This window comes from Heterocephalus glaber, unplaced genomic scaffold (genome assembly GCF_053883595.1).
Source record: "Heterocephalus glaber isolate CG9 unplaced genomic scaffold, H.glaber_assembly_v1.0 deba00000281, whole genome shotgun sequence".
Lineage (NCBI taxonomy): Eukaryota > Metazoa > Chordata > Mammalia > Rodentia > Bathyergidae > Heterocephalus > Heterocephalus glaber.
The window spans coordinates 16,291,243-16,311,872 of NW_028258139.1; the positions used below are offsets into that span (position 1 = coordinate 16,291,243).

At 53.3% G+C, this 20,630-nt stretch overlaps 1 protein-coding gene and 1 long non-coding RNA gene across 3 annotated transcripts in view; one reads left to right on the forward strand and one right to left on the reverse strand.

Moving 5' to 3' along the window:
* Positions 1–2,346: 2,346 nt before the first annotated feature.
* On the reverse strand, positions 2,347–6,410 carry LOC110347358 (uncharacterized). Its single transcript, XR_002391940.2, has 2 exons — positions 6,222–6,410; positions 2,347–3,309 (listed from the first exon to the last, which is right to left on the reverse strand). It is a non-coding gene; the product is annotated as an uncharacterized LOC110347358 (long non-coding RNA).
* Kcnk9 (potassium two pore domain channel subfamily K member 9) overlaps positions 5,650–20,630 on the forward strand; it is a 70,108-nt gene continuing 55,127 nt past the window's right edge. Inside the window, exon 1 of one of the 2 annotated variants that reach the window (XM_013069584.3) lies at positions 5,650–6,450. In XM_013069584.3, coding sequence (XP_012925038.1) covers positions 6,168–6,450 — 283 coding nt within the window. In that variant the 5' untranslated portion in view covers positions 5,650–6,167. The remainder of the gene's footprint in view (positions 6,451–20,630) is intronic. The other variant, XM_087187278.1, reaches the window with a different exon arrangement.

Below are 20,630 nucleotides of genomic sequence, written 5' to 3' on the forward strand. Positions count from 1 at the left end.
GCAGCCACCTGGGCTCTGGGGAAGGCAATGCAGCTATTTATAGATCAAGAGAGCAATGAATGGGCAGTGGTTCGGGCTTCATGAAGGGCCCTGAATTCTACTAATCAGTTTCTTCTACTAATCAGTGAAGTGAGGGCGTGCACATGTGTGGGGCATGGAGCCCACACTGCTTCCGTGGAGAAGGGCTTAGCCTGGCTCCACCCCGCCACTTCCCTCAGTTGCTAGGTGACCTTGATTCCCAGAGTGACTCGATCATCATCTATTACAGTGAAGTCCCCACTCGTGAAAACCCTCTAACTTCAGGAGCATATCAGATCCACTCTGTATCCAGGTTCTGCTCCCCTTCTAGTCCATTCCTTCATGAACCATGCAGATACCTCTGGCCATGTGGCCATGGTGGGAGACTTCAACACACATTGAGAACTTTGAAGCTTGGAAATCTCCAAGCTTAGCTTCTACTGGGGGAGGGACTCCAGCCACTTTGGGCTCCTGTTTCCATGTGACCCACTGACAGCCCAGGCAGTTCAGGGTTGACAACTCAAAGGTCGCATTACCAGGAGCTTTCACCAGGCCCTGCCTGTTTTCCTCTTCCACAACGGCCTTCACTTCTTATGGCTCAAAAGCTAGAAGTCATTTTTCTGCTCCTTTCCCTTCTGGTGCTCACTCCATCAATACCTGGCTCTAGTGAGTGTTCCCAGCATTATCTGGGGGCCAAATTATGGAGCCGGTGAAACAAATTTGAGCACCTGTGGTATACCCGGGCTGGGGCGCTCCTGTTCTTCCTCCCCAGTCCTCTGGCCCCCACACTGGTCCTGGCTCACGCTGCCTGCACTTGCTACATGTCAGCACCTGCCCCACCCCCATTGGCAGTCACCACTACTGTGGCAGGCTCAGGGAGCCTTGCTTTGTCCCTGGCCCCTGGGAATGACAATGGGGGTCTAACAGAGCCTCTGAGAGGACATCTCAAGCTACAACATGGGAACCTGCCCTACCCAGGCCCAGCGCTCCAGCCTGGGGGCCTGGGAAGCTTCTGGAGAAAGCTGGGTCCTGAAAGATGGGGAGTTGAGGGCTGATCAGAAGTCAGATACCAGGGTGGGAATGCCAGGCTGAGGATTAGTCTTGTCCTAGGGGCTTCTTCAGGGCTTTCGGCATGGAAACTTCAGCAGGCAGTAGAGAGGTGTTGCTCAGCTGTAGGCAGAGGGCCAGCAAGGGGGCTGGAGGATCTCAGCTGATGGAGGGTTTGTCTGTGCAGAACCAGAAACAGGACCTGAGTCTCCTGCTTCCCTGCACCTCACTCTCCAAACTGGGCCAGTGTTTCCCAAAGTGTGGTTCCCAGAACCCAGTGCTGTTGTAGACTTTGTGTCCAAAGTCAGGCTTCTTGGATGAGTGGGTTTGAGAAACACTACTCACAGTACTCTGGTCTCAGCCATAATCCCTATTAACAATCCCAAAGCTCTGAGAAGTCCCAAATTCTTCTCTGTGTAACCTGGGGTTCCCCAAACACAGAACACATGTTCACACACCAAAGAACAGTCTAGAAGGCCCTACATGTACCTGGCTGCCTGCCTTGGGAGTGCTTTTCTCTGGGACCTGACCCTGCTGGAGGTCCGAGGAGAAGACATGTCTGCAACTGTGCAACATCATAGCCTTGAGGGACCAGGGGTGGTGGGGTGGAAACATGTTCCCGGGGCTCCAAAGAGGGCAGGCTCAGCCCTGCTCTGTCCTGTGGCTTGCCACTATTAGCCTCCTTTGCGCCTCACGTTCCCTATCTGTGAAATGGGGAAGATAGTAGATTTTCAAAGATATGGACATAGATGCAACAAAGCACGATCTATCTAAGGAGTCAGGATGTCCTGACTCTGGCTTTTCCCAAGAAAAAGAATGTGCTATGGCCCAATACCAGCCTCAGCCTGGGGCACCTGGGTGGGATTGAGTACCTCCCTGTTCCACTGGCAGGAGCACCTGCCTTTAGCAGTACAGTGGAGATGTGGAAGAAGTACTGGCTGTATAGTTCTGTCCTTTGTTTGTTTGTTTTCAGTACTGGGGATTAAACCTTGGGCTCTTGCACTAAGCTATATCCTCAGCCCACCCCTGCCCCTTTAAAAAAATTTTATCTTGAGACAGGATCTCAGTATGTTGCCCAGGCTCCAACTTGCCATCCTCCTGCTGCAGCCTTCCAGAATGCTGGATTACAGGCTTTCGCCACCACACCTGGCAGCTCTTTCTTCCTCAGTGCGAGGCCAGGACAAACTGGTCTCTTTGGGTTAAACATGTGGTGTAGGGGGTGGACTTGGGGCTGCAGACACACCCACTGTGTAAAGAAAAGAGCAAACAAGTAGGCAGCAGTGTTATAAAACAATGATGTCCTTTATTAGCTAATATGATGCACCTGTTTTTAGTGACGAGGAAACTGAGGTCTAGGTAGCACAGGGACTGGCCCTGGGAAAGGGGGCCCACAGACAGGCTGCCAACTCAGTTCTCGGGCCCTTGGGCACTGGGCAGGCTTAAGACCAACTTAGTGACCTAAGCCAAAGAAAGAATGAGTTTGGTCAGCCAAGTTGGGTGGCCGTGCCCGCAGCATTCCAAAAGCCACCTTCCTTTCCTTCACCTCTCAGCTCTGCCCAGGGCCTCTAAGGAGATGCTTTCCCAAAGTCCAGGAGATGCCCCCGGGGTGACATCTATCATTTTCCAGCTCTGGCTGGAAAGAGGGGGAAGAGCTGTCCATGGTTCGGAGGTGGGTGTGTGAGCTAAGCCCAGCCAATCCTGTGGCCTGGAAAATCCCAGGCTCTGACTGGCTCCCCCCACCCCCACCCCGAGCCCCGCATCTCCTTCTGGGCGGGGCTGCAATTAGACCTCTTAGAACCACTGATGGCTGCTAGATGGTCGAGACCCAGGTTCTGCTCCGAGGAGCCCCCAGTCCACCCGCAGTCAAGACACAGGGTGGGAGTGAGTGCAGCGCGGGTGTGCATGGCCAGACCAGGAAATCCTGCTCCTCCACGCCCAGATCCCGCCCCGAGGCCCACTCCCTCGCTCTTCATTCCAAGAGCCATTGTAGTTTGAAGGGGGCTGAAAGGGAAGAATGGAACATGGGGTCTGGTTTGGGGCTATTCTGGCTGCGTGAACTTCGGCTCAGAGAGCAGCGGGGCTCTCGGAGGAGAGCTGGCCAGATGCCCAGGAAGGGGTCAAGGGCTGGTTCAGGATGAGAGTTACGGTGAGATGCCGGCAGGCGATCCTTTGCAGTTGGACGTTTTTCCATCGGTAAAACAAGGGATTTGGAGTAACGTGTCTCTGAAGTCCCCTTTCGTTTTCCTGAAAGGTTATATGTAAATTAGAGCTCCGTAAGCCTAATCTAAGTGGCTCTCCCCAAAGCGAGGAATCTGTCCGTGGAACGCAGCCCTTCCCCCGCTTCCGAGTTTGCCACTGGGGACTGCCTGTACTTCCTCGCCACCGGGTTGGCTCAAAGCGGGGCGGACCCGTGGGCCGGAGTCCAGCGCCCCCTGGTGGCGGCTCGGCGGGCAGGCCGCTCCAGACCTCGCCGGGCCCGACGGCTGTGACTTACGGTGGCGCCACTGCCAGGGTAGCGGGAGGCCTGACTGGGGTTCCGTCGTGGGCTGAGCCACCGCGCAATTAATTACCAGCTGCTGGGAATCCTTGTCTCCCGCTCACTGTGACTCACCCAGCAGCAAGGCTCACTTGCCGAGTGCGGGGGCCTCGGTTTCCAAAATGAATTGGGGGGAGAGCAAGTGTTTGGATGGGGCTCCCCACGCGGGGGCCCGAGGGTCCCCCCACACCCGGCAGAGACCCGCCTTCCCAGACGTAGCCACAGCCCGGACGCCCTTCCCGGTGGCTTCCCGGGATTCTTCAAGTGCGGTGGACGCGTCCTAGGCGGGGGTCTCAGCAAGCCCTGAGATCTCAAGCAGGGCCTGAGGGGCGACCCAAAGGGGACAGGGCTCCTGCAGGAGGTGGTCTGACTCCCCAGCTTCCTCCAATTCCCTTGGCCAGCCCACTGCCCAGACTTCTCCCGTGGCCGGTGGACCCCACCCCAACTCCACCTCTCATTGACAGGAGCCAGGGGCGACAGCCTGGCCAGGGAAGGACAGCCGCGCTGGTCCAAGGCTTGTTCTACCCGATCTGGGCTCCACCTCTTGCGGGGGGATTCATGAGGGGAGCCCGTCGATGACCCAAAGGGAGAGGCGGAGGGAGAGGTCCCGGAGGGCCTACGTGGGGCTGGAGAAAGCCAGTCTCCTCCGTGGGACTCTAGAGCAGCTGCGCCCGTGCCATGCCTCGTGTTCCTTCCCCAGCTGGTCCCGAGAGGGTCTGCCGCCTGGTGGAGACGGCAGGACTGCGTTCCAGACGCACCCCGCGACCGCACCTTGGGTACCCCAGGAGTGCGTCTCAGAAAAGAAACAGCGAGGGTCCTGGGTGGGGAATGCTGCGTTTTCCCAAGCTGTCCGGACTATCGGAGCTGCCGGCGGGTCCTATACTCGGCGTTCTCAGGGTGTGGGGCAGGAAAGACTCAGTTGGCAAGTGCCCGCCCCCCAGATGCACCCCTCGAGGGGCTAAGGAGCTCTCCGGACCCCGTCACTGCAGGAGTCAGCGGCCCTGGCTCCCGGTGGTGGCGGAGAAACCTCGTGCGCCACTGTCTTGCGCTCCCAGGTGTCAGCCCCCCCCCCCACCTCTCCTCTCCCGGAAGCTGCAGGACGGTCTTTTGGGGCTGAATCCCGCCTCCCTCCCCCAGTCCCGGGTCCCCCAAACTCTCCGCCCGCCAAGGCTGCACGCGCTCTCGCTCTCGGGGAGAAAACTGGAAGGGCCCTAGCAGCCTGGTTTAGGCGCCCATCCCCCGCCCCGCCCCCACTCTGCCGGCCCCCACCCCCTCTTCTGGGCTCCCTCTGCGTGCGCCCTGCGCCTCGCTCGGTCTGCAGCGGGAGCTGCCACTGTCGCCTCGCCAGCTGGCTGGGGACCAGGCGGGAGGTGGCGCGCCCTGGAAGCTGAGGGAGAGAGCGAGGAGGGAGGGAGGGAGGCCCGGCCTCGGCGTAGCCTGGCCTCCCCCCCGCGGCCCTCCCGCTCGAGCGGGGCTGTCAAGCGCAAACACACCCGCGCGCACATACAGACAAACACACCCTCGGGCTCCTCCGGCGCACACGCAGACAGCGCCCCGGGCAGACCAGCACCGCCGTCGCCTCCTCGGACACCGGGACTCGAGAGGGCCAGGACCTCGGCTGCTGCGCCCGCCCCCGCCCCCGCCCCGAGGTTGTGCGAGCCCGAGGGACCCCTCCCGCCGCCGACGCCGCGCCCGCCGCCCCCGGAGGAGCTTGCTGGCCGGCCGCTGCCGCGCCGTTGCCTGGCCGTCCCCGAGGTAGCTGCGCTGCAGGCCTGCCCTCTCGGAGCCGCGCCCCGTTCCTGCGCCTCGGAAGCTGAGCGGAGCAAACTTCGCAGACCGGCCGACGCGCGGCGGGTACCTCGCGGTGCCCCCGCGCGCCCAGGTGGGCGCGGGGTGTTCGGACCCTGGGGCACTGGGCTGCCTAGCTCCCTCCGCGCTTGCCGGGGACTCTGGAGGTGCCGCCACTTAGCAAACTTTTCCGCCCCCTAACGAAAGGGGCGAGAAGGGGAGAAGGAGGAGGTCCCGCAGGGGGCAAGCGGACCCTTAAGGCTTACCACTGGATCCCAGCGGAGAGGGGCGCGGGGCCCCTTCACCCCGACCGCCCTCCAACCTGTCTCCAGCTCTGGCTCCCGCTCCTGCCCTTCGGGCAGGGGCGAGGGGCGGAGTGCGGAGGGCAGCGCAGCCCGCGCTGGGCTCCGCTGGGCCACCCGGCATTGCTGTGCGCCGCGGGGCGGGCTGCTTCAACCGGACCTTGCGCAGGGTGTCGGGGTTCCAGGACGCCTGGCCCCGGCGCTCGAGCAGCCTCCTGTGCCTGCCCGCCTTCTCCGCCGAGCCGGGGCCCGCGCCACCCCTGGCTCGCCGGCCGCCTCGAGGTGGTGGTGGCCCCGGTGGAGCGGCCCCTCCACCGCCCGCCCGTCCCCTGCTTCCCGATTGCTGCTTCTTCTGTTGCCGCGGTTTTCAACTTGGAGGCGGCGGCGGTGGAGGCGGCCGCGGGGCGCTGCAGTGGGATGCGCGCGGCTGCCAGCCTGCGGGACATGCTCCCCGCGCCAGCGTCCTGCTGGCGGCCATGAGGAAACAGAACGTGAGGACTCTGAGCCTCATCGCCTGCACCTTCACCTACCTGCTGGTGGGCGCCGCGGTGTTCGACGCCCTGGAGTCCGACCAAGAGATGCGCGAAGAGGAGAAACTCAAGGCGGAGGAGATCCGGATCAGGGGCAAGTATAACATCAGCACAGAGGACTACCGGCAGCTGGAGCTGGTGATCCTGCAGTCGGAACCACACCGCGCCGGCGTCCAGTGGAAATTCGCCGGCTCCTTCTACTTTGCGATCACGGTCATCACCACCATAGGTAAGGGCTGGGTGCGCCGCCGGCAGGCGCCCCGAGAGGTACCCGCAGGCAGCTGAGCGCACGCAGCGCAGGGCTGGGTGCGGGATGCCCGGGGAAAAGGAAGCCTCCTTTGGGGCCCTCCCGCGGTGGCCTCTGTCTCTGAGGAGTCCACACCTCTGGCGCCTCTGTGCCTCATGGCTGGAGATCCCACCTGGGGCTGTCTGCCGCGCCAGTGTCTGGGCCTGGCGTGTGAGCCTGGACCCTCGAGGCGTGAGGCACCACTTTTGCGAAGACAGTGGAGCAGAGCTATAAGAATAATTCCACAGTGGGCAGCCACTCACCCACCGCCCCAGCACCGGCTGTGCTGTGCCTGTGGGGTTCAAGCCTGACACTTACTACCTCTTGGGGAGTTGGAGAGGGCTGGCCTGCCACCTGAGGTGTCCAGATGGACTCAGGTGGGAGGAGGCCGCTCCTGGAGGTGGTGGAGGGAGAGGCGCTGCCCCTTGCCAGCCCCTGGGCTCTCTTCAGCCTCTTCTGAGCCCAGATTTCAGCTCCCTTCCCCGTGGCTCCTTTTCTTTGAGTTCTGGAGCTTGCATATTAGGCCCCTGGGAGGAGAATCTTCTGCCCAGGTCTTGGGGGTGGGATGGCAGCAGGTGAGCTGCTCTGGGATAGATGTGGGCGGCCACTCCACACTGCGACTTCTGGGAGGTGAACTGGGAAGTGCAGCCCTCTCTGGGGAGAGGGTCCAGTTGGTACACTGTGGGGTCAGTCGCCTGTGGATCCCTCACTCAGCGCACTGTCCACGGAGCAAGGTCTCCGTGCGGCCCTAGGACTGTACCCCAGTGGGGCAGAGGCTTGGGAGACATCAAGCTTTGAGATCTGTGGGAATTTGCCCAGGTCCCTTGGTCCCAGTGGGTATGGTGCCTGCCCTGCTGGCAGGAGGCTGGGTGGGGTCTCTGTGGTTTGCCACTTGTCCCAGCATGGCCTGGCGTCTCTCTAGGACCCTCTCTTTGGACCTGTCAGGGCCAGCATGTTGGCTCGGGATGATCGATTTTGTGCACCCCTGCAGCCCTTTCTGCCCCTGTGCCCTAAACACAGGTCCCCTTCCTGCCTTTCTCTCAGGCCCCTAGCCTGACTTCCCTGGCTGGACCTCCTCCTCTAATTTTTCCATGATATTTTCTTTGTCTGGAAAGCTCTGCATGCTGAAAAAACAGTTCTCAGTGGCATATGCAACAGGAAGCACCAGCACAGGACGGCCTGTCTCTCCTTGGTTGAAAAGACTTTTAGACAGTCGTCTTGCTGTAAATGTTTAATTCATCAGTGCACGTTTTCATGTTCAGGGAAGGAAACTCCTTCTGTCGTCTATATAACCAGCTTTGGCCCTACTGGCCCCACGCCCTCTGCCCAGCACGCAAACATGGAAGAGTCCTCCTCTCCCTGCTGTGTTTCCAGCATGGGAGAGGACCAGGTGGTCAATTGCTGTCATTTCTGCCTTTTAACTGTGGATGTGGCATGAAAATGTGCAAGTCATTGTTTCTAGGGGACAGGAGCCTATTTGCTGGACAGCTGACAAGCAAGAAAAGTGCCTGTGAAGCTGACCCTCAAGAAAGGGGCGAAAACCCCCTCCCCTAGAGGTGGCTTTTGTGATCTAGAGCAGAAACAGGTGAAATTGGCTAGCTTGCTGGCTCCCGGTAGTAAAACCCGCACATGAACTATTCTGCTGGTCCCAAGAGGTGAGCTGTCACACTGAGGAAAGGGCTGGAGTAAAAGCAAACCCAGAAATGTTCTGGTTTTCCTTAAAAAATAAATCATGGAGACAGATGAAGCTGTTATTGAGGTGTGTTTCTATTATTGATCCTGATCGGCAGCTCTGGACAAATGCTTCTAAGGGCTCAAACTCCCAAGAAAACATGTTGAGGGAAGTGGGGCTAAGTGAGGGTGTAGTGTTAGCCCTGGGGTGGTAGACTCACATCAACACAGACCCAGGGATAATTGATGGAAATACTGATTTTTCTCTTCTTCTATTGGGTTTTCAACTGATTTTCTGAACAGAAAGGTTGAAATACACACACTCACATATGCACACCATGCACACACACTCTGACACAGCATCCCGTCAGTGGAAAGATACTGTACTTGGAGTCACAGATCTGGCTTGGCATTTGAATCCTGCCATACTGTAAGAGCAAAGCAACATCATTTCCCCACTCCCAACCTCAGTTTCCCCATCTGTAGAATGGCCACTATGTAATACTCATCTGACAGGCTGACTCTGAAGGGCTGAGTGAGAGCCACATGCCCACAGTGGCCAGGCAGAGTGTGGCACTTAGTAGGTTTACAATCCCTGCTCTTGGCCATCAGCTGTTTGAGCTTCATGATTTCTAGCCTGAGAAGCTGTTTAGCAGGAGAGCTCACATTTATAGGAAACTAAGTATTTTGCCAGTTAATTCTGGTTTTTTCTTTTTTAAATATAATTGCAAATTAAGGTGCTCTTAGGTCTGGAAACAAACCCAGCCCCAAGGCAAACCCCTCAAGGACTTGTCTCCTACTGGACAGTGATATTAACGAGTCAGGTAATCTTCATGGGTATTCTCATTTTTAATTTAACCTTGAGCGATTTCTGGAGTGTGCATCAACCATGTGCCCAAGTCTCAGGCTGTGACTGGAGCTCCTGGCTCTGGCTGTCTACACATCTTCTCAGGTGCAGTTATTAGTTCACTCTGTGAAATGGATTTAAAAACATATATAATCACTACTTCATGTTGAATCTGTGGCTGCATCTTCACCCAAGGCTTTGGAGGACTCTTACCTTAAATCTTGCCTTAGTTCTCGGGGGAGCACTGGGCACAGCTGCCGTCATAATAACTGGTGCAGCCAGTTCTGCAAAGAGCAAAAGCAGTTGCATCATTTATCCAGTTCTGGTTTCCATGCCACCCCAGTCACTTCCTTCGATGTCTGGGCCACTTGTAGCTCTTGAGAAGGGATTTAATTGCTTCGGTCTCAACTCCCAAAGCCCTAGACTCTTATTTGTACCCTGCCCCACTTCTCTGATGGACAGGACAGTTTGTGTGCTTCCTTTCCAAAACTGTCGATGAAAGTGGTAGGAGTCAGGAGCACTGGACAGGGTCTGCACGGGCTATGGGTGCTTTCTCTGGGTTTGCTCAGGGTGGGGCTGATACCCTGGAGCTTGTGTAAGGGGTTTCTGATGCAAACTTGTCACTTCCCCACAGTAGGCACGTTAAGCTGAAATTGTGACCCACAGTCGGCCTCTCCCATGCTATGACCGAGCTGGAATCTCCATGACACTTCTTTTGTCAATCTAACATCTGTGATGTGAGTTGTTACCACCTTCAGGATCATTAAAAAAGAAGAAACCAGATCTCATCTGCAGAGCTGTGGAGGACAATTCAAAGACTGGTTTTCTGTGGGGGAAGCAGGGTGGGGGATGCGGGCTTTTCCTTTATGGTCACAGTTTGGAGGAGGGGGGATTACGTGGCTGTGGGCAGGCTTTCTGCAGATCTCTGGAGTCCCTCTGAAAATCAGTGGTTGCTTCAGGAACTGAAGTGACTGCCTTAGGATGAGGTCTGTGGCCAGGAGTGAGATGCACCCTGAGAAAGTGCACAAGGGCGCCTGCATCTGCTGGACAACAGTGTGTGGGGACCCTTGCCTTTTCTGGTCCTAAGCAGAGCTGTCAACACCATTCTCACGAAGTGGACAGCATTGTCCATTTTTTTCTGGCACTCTCAGGTGTTGTTTCTGATCCAGGGCTCACAGTCTGTGAAGCGCCTGCCCCATCTCACCTGTACTGCTTCAGAAGCTTTGGGGAAAGTCTTGATGACGAGATAAGACCTGGCCTTGACAGGAGCAGCTGGAAAACCAAACAGTTGGTAGCAGTCCGGCATGAACACAGGGACAGCAAAGCCCAGTGACCACCCTAACCTGTCCTGTGCTGCCGAGCTCAGTGTGTACATGCAACACACACACACACACACACACACACACGCACATATGCACACGCATACACACAGAGGACACTCTTGGGTTAGCCTTGGATCCCTTTTACAGGTTCCTGTCCTTCAAGAAGTCTCCCCAGCCTTCCTTTACCCTTCCACCATCTCCTGAGCTGCCCTGGCCCTCCTTACCTTCCTCACTGCCAGTCTCATTGATCCCATTTATTATGCCCCACCCCTGAGTTGTCTTTACTCCCACACCTGCCTGCAGAATACGAGGGGGCCAGCGGAGTGGATAGGCTCGTGCCCTGAGGGAACAGAAGCAGTCACACAGGCTCCTGTCATCCACCTGGCTAGTGGCATTACCTTCTTGCCTTACAGATGAGGAAACTGAGGCAGGCAAGGCAGCATCCGCCCAGGGAGAGGCGCTGAGCTTCAAAATGCAGGGAGGCTCTCCTTACTGCTGGCCCACCTATGGCATGGTCAGCAGGGCTGGGCAGACCCCTTCCCCCCACTGCTTAGGAAGCCTACTCAGTGGACTCTGGGGAAGGACCCAGCACCTAATGCACCACAGGCAGGTCCAGGTGGGGTGGGGGCTCTAGGTTCACAGCCAAGCAGAGGACACGGCTCTTCCCCTACCTGGCCTTAGCACAGCCTCACTGGGCACCAGGCCCTCCAGGAAACAGCTGCTTGTACGTGTCATGGAGGAGGCAGAGAAGTGGGGCAGAAGTGGGTTCCTTGTGATTCTGGTGACATAAAAGAGACACCTCTCCCTAGGTGTATGGAGACACAGCCTAGTACCCTGAAGCAGGCGAGAGAAGCAGGTGAGACCAAGAAATTCCAGGCTCCCACAGTCTTCTGCTCTATCCTGGCTCACCTGAGGAGGGAAGGCCACCGAGGGTGGAGCAGGAGTTGAACGAGGCCATGGTGGACAACTGGCACTCCATGCACCTGCTCCTGCATCCCTCCACCTCCAGTCCTGTGCACTCCCTCCCTCCTTCCTTTATCACATACCTGCGCAGTCATTCAACCGTTGCCATTGTCTCATTCAGTCCTTTGTGGGTTTGGTATCCACTGCCCCACCATACATATCTCCTTCAATACTTGCACCTGGCATTCATCCCCACCTGCCATTGTATCACTCTGTCCCCTTCCCTCTGTCAGTTATTTCCCCATGCACTTGGGCGTTCATCTTTCATCCAACATGGTATTTCTCAGTCTTGCAAGCACCTTCCATTCATCCTCATCATTGCATCATTCGTTGCTCTATCTGACATCGCATCACTAATTTCTGCACAAACCTATCATTCATTCCCCTGTTGGGCATGATATTGCTAGTCCTCCATGCACCTGTTATTCATTTCCCCACCCGACACTGAACCGACATTCCTTCATGAACTGATCGCCCCACAGAATAGAAGCATCACTCATTCCTCCATGAATGTATCATTTCCTCCACTATCTGAAATTGTATCATTCATTCCCACATGGAACTGTCATTCATTCCCCATCAGTCCTCATATACTGTCCTTCACCCTTGTTTCTGGCATTGAATCATTGAGTTCTCTGCATGCTGTCATTCATTTCACTCTTCACCATTGTATTGCTGAATCCTTCACACATTATTCATTCCCCCATCCACCATAGTGTTGTTTGGCCCTCCACATACCTGTCATTCATTCCTCCATCCACCATAGTATTGCTTGGTCCTGCACAACCTATTGCTCATTCCTCCATCTGCCATTGTCTCTTAGTTCTCCACCTACCTGTCTTTCATTCCCTGCCTGCCACTGTATTGCTTAATTCTTCCACATGTTCCGTTCATTTGCCCTTCTGCCATTGTATCATCTGGTCCACCATGCATCTGTCACTCCATCTCCATCCAACACTGTACACCTGGTCCTCCACCCACATGTCACTCATTCCCCCATTCACCACTATACCCCTGGGTCCTCCATACATCTATCATTCTGTACTCAGGTGTCCATGAACCATCATTCATTCCCTGTCTTTCATTATGTCTTTCAGTCATCCACATATCTGTCATTTATTTCCATATACACATTTATATCACCAGTCTTCCATGAACCCATTATTAACACCACCCTCCACCATTGTGTAACTCAATTTTTCACACACTGATCATTCTTCGCCCTACATACCATCATTGTTACTAAGTTTTCATGCCCTTCCCATTGCTTATCTCTTTGCCACTGTATATCACTCAGTTTTGTGGGCACCTGTCCTTTGTTATCTCATCTGTTACTGTATCATTCAGTCCTCCATGCACTTATCATTCATGTCCCTACCCAACATTGTGTCTCTTGGCCATCCACACAGTATTAATTTCCCCACCTGCCAATGTATCATGTGGTCTTCCATTCACTTGCCATTAAGTCCCCTGTCTGCCATTGTATCACTCAGTTCTCTACCTAGCTGTCATTTTCTCCCTCTACACCATTGTATCGCACAGTTCTCTATGTGTTTGTCATTCATTCCTCATGAAACATTGTATCATTCCATCCTCCGTGAAATCCTCCTTCACTTCTTTATCTTACATTGTATCGCTATTCTCCACGAACCTGTCATTCATTCCCTCTTTCAACATCATATCACTTATTAGGCATTTATTCTACCATCTGTCATTGTATCACGCAGTTGTCCATTATTCGTCATTCATTCCTCATCTGCCATTGAAGCAGGCCATTCCTCCTCCCTCTTGTTTCTCTTCCTCTGTCTGGCCTTGTATCACTCAGTTCTTCCCATACCTGTCACTCATCCCCTTTCCCCAAGGCATCTCTTAGTTTTTTGTGTACCTGTCAATCATTCCCATCTGCCACTGTATCACTCCCATCACTGGGGAAGTATCATTTATTCCTCTATGCATTGATACGTTTCCTTAATCCACACACGTGCCATGCATGTCCCCACCCTCCCCATTGTATCACGCACAGTCCTCTCAGTCATTTCCCTAGGAAATGTCACTGATATCACTCAGTTTTACTTCCTGTACCCAAAACTGTATCTCTAGTTCTCTTCCCACCTACAGTTTACTTCTCTATCCACCATTGTGTCTTTGGTCATCTACACACCTGCCATTCTTTTCCCATTGGCCATGGTGTCACTCAGTCCTCTCTGCACCTGTCATGCATTCCCTCATCTACCCCTATATCAGTCCCTTGTCCGTCCACTTGCCATTCAGTCTCCCATCTTGCACAGTATCATTTTTACTCCGTGACTCTTTCGTGAGTTCCCCTGTCACTCAGTGCTCTGTCATTTCCCCACCTACCGCTGAATCTACAGGTCATCCACCCACCTGTCATGTTTTTCTCTATCAGAAAGTGCATCACGAAGTCTAGCCTGCACCTGTCCTTTGTTCCCACTTCTGCCGTTGTGTGATCCTGGTCTCTGTGCCCTTGTCGCTCATCCCCTCGCCCACAGTTGTATCACTCAATCCTGTGTCCGGCCATTCGTTCTCCTTCCCACCACTGTATTGCTCGGCTCTCCACACACATCGTTCATTACCCTCTCTGCCCCTGTATCATGCATTCCCACATGTGTTTGTCACTCATTCCCCCACCTGCCTCATACCACTCAGTTCTACTTGGACGTGCCCTTCCTTCTTCCACGCAGCGTCATTTAGTCTTCTGTGCACCTGACTTTCGCCCCCCCCATCTGCCATTGTATCACTCACTTCTCCATGCAATGCCATTTATTCCCCGTCCATCCTTGTATCACCCAAATTCCATGCACCAGTCATTAGCTCCCCCATTTAACTCTTGTGTCACTCAATTTCCATGCACCTGTCACTCTTCCCCCCGTATATCTTTGTATTTCTCAGCTCTCTGCTGCCTGTCGTCCAAATGGCATCTGCCGCCATATCACTCATTCCTCCCTGAATCATTCATTCCCATATCTATTATTACTTCACTCCTTCTTCTGTGAACCTGTCATTCATTCCCCGACCTGTCTTTGTACCACTCGGTCCTTCGCACACTTGGTCTTTGCTCTCCCATTTGCTACTACATCACTCATTCCTCCTTGAGTCTATGGTTCCTTCCTCCATCTACTTTTGCAGTCCTCCCTGCGTCTGTCATTTAGGCCTCTTTCGGCCATTGCACCACTCAGTCTTCTCTTTGTCTTCCATTCATCCCATCTGGCATTACACCCTTCAGTTCTCCATGAGCCTGTCATTTATTTGCCCACCCACCATTGTATTACTAGGTCATCCATGCGCTTGTCATTCTTTCCCCTCATCCTTCCTTGTATACAAGGTGCCCTCGGCACCAGTCATTAATTTCCCATTCGCTTTTGCTTGCCCAGTCTTCTGTGCACCCGGTGTTTATTTCTTCATCTGACATTGTATCACTCTGTCCTTAGCACCCTATCATTTGCTTCCCTTATGCTATTGTATTACTGGATCATTCCCATCTCTTTCATTCATTTTCCCATCCACTATAGTATCACATATTTCATTTATCTGTCACTCATTTCCACACACACTGTTGTATCCCTTGGTCCTCTATACACCTGTTGTTCATTCCTCCATCTGCCATTGTATCTTTTAACTATCCACCCATCTCTCACTCATTCTCCATCTGCCATTATATTACTCAGTTTCCCCCATGCATTTCATTCATCCTTTTCCCATTCTAGTCTTCCATGCACCTGTCACTCAATCCCAACACAACATGGTATATTAGATCCTTCATCAACATGTCATTCATTCTTCCTTTCACCACTGTATCCCTGGGTCCTCCATACACCAGTCATTCCATTCTTCACCCACCATTGTCTCACTTGGGTCTTTGTGGACCTATCAGTCATTTCCCTGTCTACCACTGAATCTTTTGCTCATCCACATACCTGTCATTCGCTTCCCTACATGCATTTGTATCATTTGGTCTTTCACGAACCCATCATTAATACCACACCCTGCCATTGGATAACCCAGTTCTCCACACTCCCATCATTCTCTCCTCTGCCTACCATCATCACCACTCAATTTTCCATGCATTTCCCATTCATTTCCCCCTTTGTCACTGTATCACCCCATTTTATGGGCATCTGTCCTTCATTTTCCCATTGGTCACTGTATCATTCAGACCTCTGTGAACTTGTCATTCACGTCCCTACCCACCATTGTGTTTCTTGGTCATCCACATAATGGCTATTCATTTCCCCACCTGCCACTGTGCTGTGTGGCCGTCCATGTACCTCCCATTTAGACCTCTGTCTGCCATTGTATTATTCAGTTTTCTACTCAGCTGTCATTTTCTCCCTGTACAACATTGTATCACACAGTTCTCCATGTGTCTGTCATTCATTCCCCATGTGACACTGTATCACTCCATCCTCTGTGCAATCCTTCACTTCTTTATGTTGCATTGTATCACTATTCCTCCATGAATCTGCCATTCATTCAACATCCAGTTCTTTATTCACCTGTTATTCATTCTACCATCTGCCATCATATCACTCATTTCTCTATTATTTGTCACTTTCTCCTTCATCTGCTATTGTATTATTCAGTGCTCCATGAAGCTGTCATTCATTCTTCCATCCTCAATTGTATACCTTGGTCCTCCATGAAGCTGCTTCATATCCTCTTCAATCACCGTGGTATCACTTAGATCACTGGGCACCTCTCATTTGTTTCTCTATTATTGTGTTTCCTCCACCACAGGTGTGTTATTCATTTCTCCACTTCCCCCATTGTCTCACACAGTCATCCACCCTTTTTCATTCATTCATGTCTCCATGAAATGCCACAGTATCACTGCATTTTTCACAAACCTTTCATTCTCTCTTCTCTCTACCATTGTATCAATCAGTTCTCTGCTTGCCTATCATTTATTCCTCTAACTGCCATTGTATCTTTTGGTCATCCACAGGCCTGCCATTGTTTTCCCCATTGCCTCACTGTCCCCTCTGTGCACTTGTCCTTTAGTCCCCCATCTGCCATTGTATCATAGTTTCTCCATGAACCTGCTCTTCATTCTCCCTTGAAGCATTTGTTACTAGGTTCTTCATGCACTGGCCCTGTCAGATATTGAATCTTTGAATAACTCACCTGTTATTCTTTTCTCTATCTCATAGAGCATCACTAAGTTCCCCAGGCAGCTGTCATCATTCTGCTATTGCCCTTGCATATCAGTGTGCTTCGTGCACCTGTCATTCACTCCCTTGTCCACCATTATATCACTCAGTTTTCTGTGCACCTGCCCACCACTGTATCACCGAGACTTCGTTCATTTCTCTGGTCGCCACTGTATCACTCTGCCACTGTATTACTCACTTATTCATTCTCCCATTTTTCCATCACCTCACTTCTCTATGCACTTGCCATTCTTTCTCCCACCCATCCTCATCACAGTTCTTCACACACATCATTCATTCACCCATCTGTCACTGTATCAGTCATTCCACCAGGAACCTGTTATTTGTTCTCCCATCCATCTTCATATCACACAGTCCTCCACACACCTGTTTTTTGTTCCTCCACATCACTCAGTATTACTGTGGCAGTGAATCACTCTGTGCACTCATTCCCCATCTAACATTTTATTGCTCATTCCTCCACAAACCTGTCATTCATTCTCCCTTCTGCCTGGTATCATTCAGTTCTCCGTGAACTTGCCTTCATTCCCCCATGTGCTATTTTACCACCCAGTCTTCTGTGCAACTGATACTCACTCCCCAATCTGGCCTTACGTCGTTCAATTCTCAATGCACCTAACATCCATCTCCATCTGCCTTTGTATCACTTAGTTTTCCATGCACCAGCCATTCCGCCATTTTGTCCTTGTGTCACTGCTTTCTCCATGCACCTATCAGTCCCCCCTTCAGACCTTTGTATTTCTCAGTTCTCTGCACATCTGTCATTTGAATGACATCTGCCACTGTCGCACTCATTCCTCCCTGAGCCAACCATCCATTCCCTTATCTGCTATTGTCTCACGCATTCCCTTTTCCTGACTTTGTATCCCTTGGTCCTCCATGCACTCATCCTTCATTCCTCCATCTGCCATTACATCATGCATTCCTCCTTGAGGGTATGGTTCATTCCCCCATCTGCCATTGCATCACCGTCCTCCCTGAAGCTGTCATTCATTCCCCCACTTGCCACTGTGTCACTCGGCGTTCAGGGCACCAGCTCCTCCATGCTGGCACCTACCCTCCTGTGCACTTGGGCCTTCTTGTGTCCTCCTTTGTCTGTCCCTTCAGCCTTTAACTCATTTCTCCATTTCTCACTTTCTTATTCAATTGGGCAGATTTGTGCCTCCCTCCCCAGGCACTGGCTGGGCATTCTGGGCCCATATGAAGCGTGCGGTAGTGAGCACGCAGTGTCCTGAGATCCAGTAAGTGTTGGTGTCTTTCTTGGTGGCCTCAGTGTGGGCATTTCCAAGCTGTTCTTGTCCCATTACCTTCTTGTCAAATGGCCACCAAACCGAGTCACTTTTGATTTTTAGAAATTTTTATTGAAGCTGAACATTCACATGGAAAAGCATATATTTCACTAGTGTGTTGCTCAACACATTCTTGTAAAAAAAAAATCATGCCCATGTATCCTGCATTTAGATCAAGTGACAGAGTAAGAGTACTCCAGGATCCAGCTTCTTCTTGAATGCCTTTAGTGACAGGGAGCTCATTATCTCACATCATGTGGGGTGTGTGTGTGTGTGTGTGTGTGTGTGTGTGTGTGTGTATTCAGATGGCTGTTGAGGCTATTTATTGAGCTCTAGTCTGCTGAGCCACCATGTGGAAAGGAGGGGCTTGTGTGCACGTAGGACTCTTCTCAGGATGTTGCCAGTCTCTGCCGTGGTCTCATGAGGAGAAGCCAGCAAATGTCCACTTAGATCCTGGAACTTGGAGGTCTACAACCAGGAGAAGACAGGGATCTTAGCCTGGAGATGTTGGGCAGATCTGGACAGGAAGGCCAGGAATCAGGATGGATGGACTGTTGTCCTTGGAGGCTCTGTTCTTCCGATCCAGAATGCACGGAGCAGTCCCATGTTCCAGCCTTGCCAGAGGATGGGGTGGGGGTGCAGGACCACAGACACCCAATGCCTGGTCTCCACAGGGCCACAGAAAGTAGGGGTCAAGTACCTCCAGGTGGGATGGCCTGATGCTGGAGGGGCAGGTGACACTGCTGAAGGTCCCAGGGCAGAGACTGTGGAAGGTCAGAAGTTGGGAAGGAACCTGCCCTCCTCCATAGCTAGCCTCAAAGGAGAACATGGCCTAGAGGTCATCCCTGCAAGGGAATTTTCCCAGAGAACATTTTCCCAACTTGGCCCTGTTGGAAAAATATGGCTTCCTGTGACCCTGCCCCTCAATCTCCTACCACGGTTACCCCTATGAAGTTCATGACTGCCATCTTGCTCCTTCTCAGAGTCAGACAGTCTATAGTCTGAGCCCCATTTCAGACTGCAGCTCTGCCCTGGTCCTGACTCACCCTTTCTTCCAGCTCTGCCCCAGTGCCCTTATCCCTTGGGGATAAGTCCTGGGGCCCAGGCCTTGTTTCTCTGCTCCTCTGTCCCTGAACTCAGTAGACATCTGTATCAGGCCAGGCAGCAGGCTGGGTATAGCTGCTTCTGCAGGAGTGGCACTGCCCTCCTGGGCTATGCTGGGCACTGGCCAGGCACCGGCAGATGCCGTAGCCTTTGAACAAGAGCTGTAGCTTTTCACAGGACGTGACAGGGTAGGGATGTAGCTTCTCACTCCCTAGGCTTGGACGTACGATCTCAGTCCCTGAGGCCACTGTGGGTGCCAGGAAGCCATCAGGCACCTGGCCAGAAGAGATGAAGAGATGGCCACCTGTGAAATGGCCTTCAGCTGTCACTGGCTCTGCCACGTGTGCCAGGTGCCACCCATTCGGGCCTGAGGTGCACAGTGTACATGAAACACCCGGTTCTTGCCCTGAGTCCTCAGCCTGCTCTCGGCCCCCTCCCTCCCTCTTTCCCTGCCACACTCTGGCATCACTTGGGAGGCAGTGCCTGTCTCAGGGACCTGGCCCTGCCATATCCTCTGTCCAGCCTGGTTCAGTGTGCTCACAGGATATGGAGGCTGTCCTCATGTCTGTGCCCTTACACTGGTCAGGAAGTGATGTGGTGCTTGGGCTACTCTCACGAAAACCACTTGAGGAACCACGGCTGAGTCTTTTACCTCAGGGTCCCTGTCAGCTCGCACATACGAGGCCCTAGAGGGTGTTTGTTGATTCACTGGGTGGTGAATGCTCAGGGACGAGAGAGAGACGCTGTAAGGGAGGGGCCAGGAGCGCAAGTGCAGGCCTCATGGCCACATGGATCAGAGATATGGACGGTGGGCACACCTCTGGGTGATCCTGCAGGTGGTTGGGGTGGGGCCCTTGGGCTGGGCTGAAGTGAGCAGCCCAGGGGGTGGGGTGAGCTAGGTGGGTCAAGAAGAAACTGAGGGGCCAACTTTGGGCTTCCCTATCTTAGGCAGAAGCTGTGGGTAGTATGCACAGCCCGGAGACACAGGCAGAAGCTCCGCAGCGTGGGCAGGGAAGGCTGGCTCAAGGCTCTGGTGTAGGATGGGCCATTTGTGATGATTTGCAAACCTGCTCTCAGCTCTTGGGGGAGCCTGGCAGAGAGCGGTGATAAAATGGAGAGGAAAATCCCCTCGACACACCTGTGACCCTGTAGCTACAAAAACATCTTCAGGTTTCTGTGTCCACCTTGTTGTCCTCCACCAAATGCTCCCGCTGTGTTTAGCATTTTGTCAAAATGAATCATTCTGAGATTGTGTTCAGCTGCTTGTATCAGAGAACCAGAGAAATAAAATAGTGAGTAGAGTGAATAGCAGTTTTATCTTTCTCAGTTAGGAGGCGTGGGGCAGGCAAATGAACAGTTTCACCATGCCATCAGAACCCTGCCTCCTCAGCCAGCTTTGCTTGCCTTTCACCTTCAGGCTGAGGCCTCATGGTTCTAAAATGGCTGCTTCACCTCCAGCATCATCTCCAGCATCCTTTCTGGCAGAAAGAAGAGAAAGAAGAAAAGTCAGCTGAGTGTACCACTTCCCAAAGAGCTTTCCTAGACAACTCACCCAATATCTTCATCTCATTTGCATCTCATTAGCCTGGGTTATGCCTTATGGCCAACCCTCGCTGCAAGGGTGCCTGGAAGATGTGGTCAGCTTCTCAAAGTAGTCTGGGGTGTGGCTGTTGAGGAAGTGGAAAAGGGAGTGTAGGCCTCTCTGGCATCTTTGGCAGAATGTGTAGCATTTCAGGGC